The sequence below is a fragment of the Rhododendron vialii genome, chromosome 3a (genome assembly GCF_030253575.1).
Source record: "Rhododendron vialii isolate Sample 1 chromosome 3a, ASM3025357v1".
Classification (NCBI taxonomy): Eukaryota; Viridiplantae; Streptophyta; class Magnoliopsida; order Ericales; family Ericaceae; genus Rhododendron; species Rhododendron vialii.
In genome coordinates this window covers 16,192,616-16,202,029 of record NC_080559.1, presented here as the reverse complement: position 1 = coordinate 16,202,029, position 9,414 = coordinate 16,192,616, and the positions used below count along the sequence as shown (strand labels likewise).

The 9,414-nt window shown below is 39.2% G+C and overlaps 1 protein-coding gene and 1 long non-coding RNA gene across 4 annotated transcripts; one reads left to right on the top strand and one right to left on the bottom strand.

Moving 5' to 3' along the window:
* The first annotated feature begins 1,894 nt into the window (after positions 1-1,894).
* Positions 1,895-3,072, top strand: LOC131318727 (uncharacterized). Its single transcript, XR_009197797.1, has 3 exons — positions 1,895-2,085; positions 2,210-2,384; positions 2,870-3,072. It is a non-coding gene; the product is annotated as an uncharacterized LOC131318727 (long non-coding RNA).
* Positions 3,073-3,750: 678 nt separating this feature from the next.
* On the bottom strand, positions 3,751-9,308 carry LOC131318725 (elongator complex protein 6). Of its 3 annotated transcripts, none has more exons than XM_058348669.1 (5): positions 9,243-9,308; positions 7,602-7,674; positions 6,891-7,099; positions 6,642-6,788; positions 3,751-4,086 (listed from the first exon to the last, which is right to left on the bottom strand). In XM_058348669.1, the coding sequence occupies exons 1-5, from the start codon at positions 9,285-9,287 to the stop codon at positions 3,973-3,975; spliced, it is 588 nt and encodes a 195-aa protein (XP_058204652.1). In that variant the 5' UTR covers positions 9,288-9,308; the 3' UTR covers positions 3,751-3,972. The 3 variants fall into 3 exon arrangements, with proteins under 3 accessions (XP_058204652.1, XP_058204650.1, XP_058204651.1); XM_058348667.1 differs by lacking the exon at positions 9,243-9,308 and adding an exon at positions 7,995-8,400; XM_058348668.1 differs by lacking the exon at positions 9,243-9,308 and adding an exon at positions 8,003-8,322.
* Between the last annotated feature and the right edge of the window lie 106 nt (positions 9,309-9,414).

The following is a 9,414-nucleotide window of genomic DNA, read 5'->3' as shown; positions in this document are numbered from 1 at the left end:
GGTGAGGTTGCATTAGTGGCCGAGTTTCCTCCTCAAGAAAAGTTGGTGGTAGGTTTGACCGTCGCGCGATGGTGCGCCCTGGCGCGTGATGGTCAACGGTTAAGCTTTGACTGTTGACCACCACCTGGCAGTTTGACCGTCATGTGCGAGAGTCAGTCCGTCGCGCGATGGTGCGCCCTGGCGCGCGTGTACCACCTACTCACGCGTTGGTCAACGGTCAAGCTTTGACCATTGACTAACACTTGTCAAGTTGATCTACCCGCGCAGGCTTCAAATCAACGCGCGTCAGTAGGGTTTTTGACTTTTGAAGTGGCTTAAGCTAGGATTAGGTTCAAGGGTTTTGCAAACACTCAAAGCTCAAACACTTATCATTCCCGGGGTGTTCTTGATCCAATTCATCATCGGGGAATCAAATACCGTAAGTAAACTAATCTAGAAGCCCAGATTGGGGTGTCTACACTTTCCTTTGTTCTTTAGCTATGGTTGAGTAGTCTTTTTGACTAAGTCTTGGGTTAATCTTTCCTAAAGACTTAGGTTGTTTGGTTCTCAAACCCTCAGGCTTAAAAGCATGATTTTCGAAATTTGATTAACTTAGCCATTTTTGGTCTAAACTAGGGGTGCTAACTTCTTGGCATGCCATTTAGTCAAGCGGTCTTGGCACGTGGTATGCCTGGAGCTCGTGGCCTCCTACGTGTTTGATTCATTAGTAAAACAAGTTGGTTTAATTCTGATAAATCGCACATTTTGATAAACGTAGTCTTTAAAGCTAAATCTTCTGAGTGTGAGCGCGCGGTCGTGACTCTCGCTTGAGTTATAATTGAGAATCGATAATGGCCTTTGTTAAGGGATGGATGATCCCTAGACTTGCCCTTTTTAAGTTTATCAAACTCTTTTCTAGTCTTTTAGCAAGTCATTCCACTTTCAAAGCAAAACCAAAAGTTGGTCGTCTTAAACGACAAAATCCATCACATAAAACCTACAATCAGAACAAGCTATTACCGATTCCATGTGGGTACAATCCCGGACTTTCGATTATTATGCTGTCGACGACCTAACCCTACGCTTGGGGTATTTCAACCTTATTGGAAGGCAAGATTATTGGCTAGGCAACCATAGCGGCTTTAAGCTAAGCCTATCACGAGCAACGTCGCTGCTTGATCGATAAGGAGGAGCATCTCAAAGTATGGGGCAAAAGATCAAGCGCTTTGAATTTGTCCCTTGGGATCCACCAAAGGTTGGGTTTGAGAGCCGTGTGATGGGTGACTATCCAGCACGGTTTGAAGAGCACTTTTAGTCTGCACTGGTGATTGCAAGCCCCCTATCAAGCAAGAAAGAAGTAGCTCTTCCCATGGCGGAGTCAATGGTAGTAAAGTATTCAAGTTCTGCTCGCCCAGTGCTAGGGGAGCATCTCAAATCAAGTTTGAAAAGAAAATTCGAGGTTAGAGTAACATATCAATACACTTGTATAAAAAGGTAGAAGGATGTATAGCTGAGCCACATCATGAAAAGATGGAATTACCCTTGTAGTTTGTCCATGGTGGAGTTGAGATATGGGGGTATTGGGTATTTTAGGCATTTCAGTGATGAGTCTTTTGCTTAGTCAATAAGAAAAGGAGGTATAAAAAATCTTTACTTTCCGTAATTTAAGGGATATTGTTCTTTAATCTTTAGTTGGGGTCTTTTACTTAGTCAAGAAGAAAATGGTTGTTTAGTATTATGTCTTGCATATTCTTATTTATGTTGTTTGAAGTTAAAAAAATCTTTTCAGATGCATTGGATGTTCTTTTTCTTTTGTTCCCCTTGCCTTCTCTGCTAGGAACTAATTGGTTCTATGTTGACATGGTTTCAATCGTAGGTATACTTTGAAGATGCTTGTAACATATGATTTCGTTTATCTACCCATTGATTTTAAGGCAAGCGAATTTTCGTTCAGAGAAGAAGCATTTAGATATAACCGAGGAATCTTGGCACCCCTACCTGGGAAATTTATTTTCCTTCCTTTTTTTCTGCAGAACAAGTGCAATAGAGGGTTTCACATTCATCAACATGAATGATCCTTCCTTGATTAATATCCCGTTCTATCAGGTTTGTTTCATCCATGCTGTAAGATAGAAGATGTCATTTCTTTCACCTTTTTTTGTTTCTGGTAGTCACTATAGCTTGTTATGTCTACCTAAAGCTAATACAGAATAAAACTTATTTTGTACAGGCATTTAATGGAAAGAAATGGGATAAGTTCAACAGCGAAAAGGTGGGCATCACTTGCTTATGCTCGCATACAATGAAATGCTGCTTTTATCGGTCATTTCCAGAACTCAAGCTTGATGAATGAGGATAGGCGGTACCGGCCAATCCTCTTCAACACCGATGGTCCCAATGCAGGTGTGTGCAAAACTTACTCCATATACTTGTTATCGACATTGTTATAAAGCTTCTAAGTTGGCTGTGGATCTAACCAGAAATGACAAAAATCGGCGTTACTTCTATGGCATTTATTCAATATTTTGTATGCTGCCATATTTATTGTTCTTTTCTCTGTTGCTCAAGCGCCAAGGAATCGAAAATGATATTGGTACTGACGGGTACCGTAGGGAAAATGCACTGGCGGCCGCGCTGGGCAGTCTCCGGCCACCAGACGGCCGATCCGAGCCGTCCAAAAATTTAAAAAAAAAAAAAAACATATATACGAAAAAATGGGGTTTTTGGATCGAGCACCTACGCATGTCGGATGCCGTTGATTCCCACATAGGCCCACTCGGTTTTTTTTTAAAAAAAAAATTGGACGGCTCGGATTGACCGTCCGGTGGCCGGAGACGGCCCAGCGTGGCCATCAGTGCATTTTCCCTACGGTACCCGTCGGTACCAATAGCAAGACTCCCAAGGAATGGCCTGCACTATGGTGGTGGGAAAGTTTGCGAGGCTGAAATGGACTCCAAATAGATCGGATAAAACTGTAAATACACTTTTTGATGTACAATCTACTATCATCACTACAAGAACAAAAAACATATGTATATTAAGTTCCCGAATACCAATTAAACCAATGAGAACGCAGAAACGTGCAAAACACAAGCATTACACTAGTATTCTAGTCTAATATATAAAGGAAGAGCACCACTATGGTGTAGATTCCTTCTTGAGGCTGCCTCACACTTATTAGTTCCTAAAATATCCACAAATACAAGTTAAGAAAATTGAAGGTTAATAGGTAAATTGGCCTGCCAATTTCATATAACTGCATCCATGTTCTACAGCAGCTTCCTTCTCCATCGGAGGTCATCCACCTGACATTTGAGATTCGTCCCTTTCTCTTTCTTTCTCTCTTGGTGTGGAAGTCTCAGCGCCAACCACTTCCAAATATGTTTGTCTAATTTGTTTTTCCTAAATCAAAACTTGCATATGCATGCCCACCGCAAGGTCATATTATGAGAAAACAAATTTATAAGCCAAACACAGCAGAGTGCAAGTTTCGTTCCATCATTTTTATAATTATGCAGAATGCCAGAAACCCCATTCGGGTAGGCTTACGCTTGACTTCCAAAAACTTGGTTTGTGCTCAATTTTTGAACAACTCAAAAAATTTAAAAAAAATTGAAGCTTCATTCACCTCCTCTTGCCATGCCCACTAAAACTCAATTTTGCTGCTTCTTTCTTTTTTTCTTTGGGCACATATATTCGAACTCAATTCAACCAAACCAAACATGTACATTTCAGCCATTTGACAGAAATTCTCATGCAGACAACACAGGATGGAAACCAATAGCTTTTATAAACAAAGATAAACCAGAGGCATTAATATTCTCCAACCTATTCAAAACTCAAGCGTTGATAAGCAATGATATTTAAATTCTCATTTTGTCAAATGATGCTTCTAATAGTTAACTAAAGCTTACATGCGTAAAAGTCTCAATGTCCGAAAAGTAAGTGGAGTCAGGAGAGTTGAATATCAACAATGAATTCTCCAAGATATCTTCAAGTCCGACTCCCCGGATAGAAGTATTCGACATTATTTTCCTTGACCCTGAAGTGGAAGTTAGACTTCTTCCGTAAGGGCCCATCAAAATTTCTCTTGTTCATTACTGTCAACTGAATATAACAAAGGGTAAATTTATCTGGAAATAAAGTCGCTGAAAGAAAAGTAAAACTCATATTGGTATAGGTGCTGACAAGAATAGAACCAGTTGTGATGTCTATTGCTCTCTACCAGGAAGTGTTCTCTGGTCTTTTTATCCACAAAAGAATATTGGATTGTAACTAAGAACCACTAATATCTATTACAATCCCAAAACTTCTCATGATATTGTGGCACCACTAGTATCATAGTGTAGTTATTTGGGTTTCTGAAAAAACATAGGAGTATGTTTTTCAAAACACAACAGAGAGCTTCGACACGAGTACAGAACCCAAATAAACTAACACAAGACATAACCTTAGACGTGTTTAAAAGGAATCATCTTAGAAGCTATGCTGCCATACAACACGTTACAAGTGAAACACAATGAATATTTACGAACAAAATAAATTAGATGACGCAACATGCTGGATTACAATAGAAACAAATATCCATTTTTTTTTCAAACTGAGATCACCGTATGAACCATGATCTGCAAATTCTTGCCTACTCTACTTCTCAATTCATAGCTTTGCTTACCCCCAACCCACCCCATTCACCCCGACGGTTCTGGTGATTTTTTCCAACGTTCTAGAATTTCAATGATGCTGTCTAATTTGCTCGCAATAGATTCATACATTGACAAAATTGTCGATGGCACGAGAAGTCGACTAATTGCCTACTGACAAATTGTGTCTCTGAAACACAGTCTATTCAACAACTCAAACACATCATGTCTAAGATATGCAGCAATACATTAACATTGAGTTGCAATTGTAAATTGTGAAGAAAAAAGACAACTAGCAAATAATGTAAAATCTTTGGAAAATTCTGTGAGAAGAAAACTGGCAATGAGATTGCAACAAATATACAAATCCAAGTTTGGTCAGAACAATATTTATCCCATTATTTACCACTCATTGTGGTACTGACTACTGAGTGCATGTGTCCAGGACTCCAAGGGCAGACCAAGGGGGGTGCAAGCGGGGTCCCGGTCCTCTGCACACCTCCCAATTATCTCATTATTTCTAGTGCACTTTAGACTTGTTAGAAATAACTTATTTTGATTATGTTTTATGACAAAATTGATTTCTTAAAATGCATGGTTAAAATCCTCTTATAAAATTTCTATTGAAAGGGTAAAAGTCTTAATATATGTTCACCCATAAAAAGAAAGAAATCCTTGTTTGTGTGTGGCCAAAATAATATGTGTACAGCTCGTGTACAAATTCATTTTAAAAGAAAAGTCTCCTGGCCTTATTTTTTTATTTTTTATATTGCTCATAATAAAAGAACTCTTTTTAAAATCAGTTTTTGGCCTATGTGCATGCATGTAATCAAAACCCATTTGGCCCAAAAGTAAACTTGCACAGTGGACGTCTTTAATATATGGTTGACCAGTTTCTTCATTTTCGTCTGGAGTGTTTTCTTCCATTGTTGACTTGAGAGCTTGGGAGTTAATACTCGACGTTGAAAAATACGGCTCAACATTTCTCTACTGCATTCAAGGAAAGACAAATATCTCTGCATGTGTAGATTTTATGGCTCAGCGATCACTAGCGATAAATGAAGATCAATATCAGCAAAAATGAGATTTGCATCTCAACGGACAAATTTCAACGGTCCAAATATTCAAGCTATATAATGGAAGAGGTTCATTAGCTAAGAGACACAGAACCTCCAAGCTACAGCAAAGAAAATACACAGAGCATTACAAGAGCAATTTTCACTCTCTCCTACACTTCATTTTTCATACAATTACTTTGAGAGATTTGTGAGCAAAATTGTTGTATCTACTCTTTGAGGAGTGTTGTAATTGTGAGCTACAAATTCTATTATCTTTTGAGAGATTTAAGTGTTTGAGAAATCAAACACTGGTTTTGCAATTCCAAAAACAGGGGTTTTGTTTTTGGAAGGGGTTTTTGAGGATTTTGTACTTTAAATCCTTGTGGTTGTCTAGCTCCTCCGGAAAGCTAGGAGCGTAGGTAATTTCAAGCACCCGCAAGGCTTACCGGTGTAATTCCATTTTTATTAGTGGAACCTTCAAGAGATTGCCTTGGAGAGAAGTGGAGTAGGCTGGACTGTGGACAAATTCATACCGAACCACTATAAACTGGGTTTGCGCTTCTTAACTCTCTTTATATATTTGCTAATTAGTTATTTGCCTTGTAGCTTTTAACTGGTAATTTTTTTTAATTAGCAACCCTATTCACCCCCCCCCCCCCCCCCCCCAGGCTGCTGTCTGGGTAACAAGACTGTTGTTTGTGAAAATTATGAAGAAAGGTCCCTTCAAAATTGTGTAACAATTATATAACAATGGTATTTTGTTGTTAATTTATGAATACATGTGATTTGGTCCCCGCACACTAGGAATCCTGCGTCCGCCACTGCATGTTTCAAGTCATGTTCTTGTCCATGCCACATGAACAATAATTTATTCCCCTTCGTAAATATTAACTTCTACTGTTAATCGTATATAAAGCAGTATAATAAGATAAATCGCACAGACGCCAAAAAACACAAATCATACCTGTCCATGCACATCAGTTGCCAAACCAGTGGCCAAAGGCTCTACCTTTATGATAACTTCTGCAAGGTACTCCATTTGTAAAATAAGATTAGGTCTCTCCATTCTTGAATATATATCCTCATGATTAAGAACAGCTAGTGAACAACCCTGTGAGAGGGACAAAGTAAAAATGATACACGGGCAAGACTCAATGATGAGACAATTGGAAGTGGAAAAAAAAAGTAATTGATCAACACAACAATGTCTTACAATTTCAGTTGTTAAAGTGTGACAGTAATGCAGAAAGTCTAACACGTGATTTGAAGACCCTTTAGCAGCAACCTCCAGAAGCGAAATATCATCAATCATAATACTGATGCTCCTACTTCCACCATTTACGATGCTAACCTCCACAGCTTTCTGGATCTTTCCATACAATTCAACAAGTCCACCTTCAAAAGTTCCACCTCCATCTCCATCTGACATTACTCAACAAAAGAGGACTTCTGTTATTAAATTGACCAATTCAAAATCAAAAGGTTTCCACCTATAATTTCATCATTTTCCACTGGAACTTTTGAATTTAAGAACAAACTCAACTTGTATAGTTGCATATTTATTTGCTCATCCGACTTGTACAATTTGGATAAAGATAACTAACTGCAAGAAATTAGATGCCCCTACGAGATTCAAAACAGTTTGGGCCAACAATCTCTTAGTCGAAAAACACAATGGCAAAGGGTGTTACTCATGTAACGAAATATCACAAACGTAGGCCATGGTATTTCAGCCTGAAACTATCTTATGCCCAAAAATCACAAAGGTGTGCCACGCGTCTTGGCTACCGTAGGTACTATCTTATGCCCAATGATTCACTACGTGAATAGATTTCCAATAGTCAAGTAATTATGTCTCCAAGAATCTAGACAGAAAAAAGAAGCGCGACAGGGTTGGACGAAACAATTTATACCTGATTCTCACCTGGACATTCGAATGTAAGCATATCGAGGAAAACGAACCTCTTATTATCCCTTTGAACAGCTAAATTGCAACCCTGTCATATTAACAAGTCGGTATATTAGAAATTGTTAAATAATAACAATTCCAAGTATCAAGTGAAATGTCCAGTCAATTTCCATGAACTGCGAAGACTACGAAAAGTTGAAGAGTGTGACATAAGATACAAGAAGGACATCAACGCATCATAATCACACTACTAGTCCAATTCCTAAATCCATTGACAATTGACACCCATGAGGGCCATAACAACATTTGAACTATCACGTTCACAGAGTCGGAAATGAAAGCGTAATGAAGCAAAATCACAAATTGAGACACACACAGAGAGAGAGAGAGAGAGAGAGAGGGGGGGACCATTTTACGTAGAATGCGATCGTAGTGAGAGAAAGGATGCGCAAAGGCGGCAAAGATGATGAGTGCGGCGGAGGAGTGAGGAGGAGAGAGAGTCCGCTTGATGAGGTGGTGAAGCACGAAGGCGGCGCTGGTCTCGACGCAGTCCTCGATGAGAAGCACTCGGCCGCCGCCGCTCCGACTAGCAGAAGAAGCGTCTTCGATGAGACCTCCTCCCAGTGCTTGATCGAGCAGGTTACCATTCTCCATTTGCTTCCAAACAGATTTTAGGGTTTAGGGTTTTTCCAGATGTAAGTCTTATTCCTCCCACCGGTCTCCACGTGCAATGCACGTGATTCAGATGTAAGAAAGAAATCGAAGTTGGACTGCCTGATATCCCACCGGCGTGTAACCTTCTCTGCAGTTCGGTGTTAGCTTTTGATCTCAAGTGGAGAATAAATTCTAGGGAGAATTACCGGTAGGTGGAGGATGCCCGGTTTTATTACCACTTCAATGGTTTACATTCTCCAAATCACCAATGGTGTGTTCTTTTAACTAAAATAAATACTTATTTTTTTGAATTAAAGTTGATTTATTATGAGATAATGACACATCTCGTAAAACAAAAAATAAGTATTAAAAAAATAAAAACCTTAGAGAAACAAGACCCAATAATACATGGTAAGAGCAACTCCAATCCTTACCCATTTTATTACTCGTATCCAAAATTTGAGTATAAAGCCTAAAAATCCATCTCCAATGTTATACCCATTTTTCTACATATTTTGAATTCTACCCATTTTTTCACCCAAATTTGGGAAAATTCAAACCCATACCCATTTTTCTCAAATCATCACTCTCATTAATTACTAGTGTGCCATTCAGTACCAGATATGAATAAAAATACAAGTTTAGCATTAGAGATGTCACCCTTGGTCTTGGCATGCCGTGAGCAATGCCTTGCCTTGCCTTGCTTAGTGATAAGCAATTGACTTGCCGTCTTACCCAAATCAAGTTTTTGGCTGAAATCTCTACTCAAATTTGGGGAGAAAAAATGGGTTAGGATTGGTGATGCTCTAATTCGCTCTTCTTCTTTTTTGAAATTAACATTCATTGCCAATATCAAATAAGGATCCAGAGGATCAATTTACAGAGAGAAACCACACAAGCAAGGGACATCACCTAGAGTAAAAGTATCGAAATCTCCAAAATTGAAACCCTAGATTACAATAAGCACACAAAAAAAAAAACGATAAAGGATAGAACGGCTACCCACGAGACGGTGAAATCCGCCACGCCGAAAGAGGATGTTGCCATTGTTGGTCATTACGACCCCCGTATCTCACAGACGAGGGAGAAGTCACTGAAGAGCAGTCACAACGAATGCATTCGGTGAATGCACTACTCTGGAGCCTCCAAAGCACTAGAAACCGAATCCGAACGA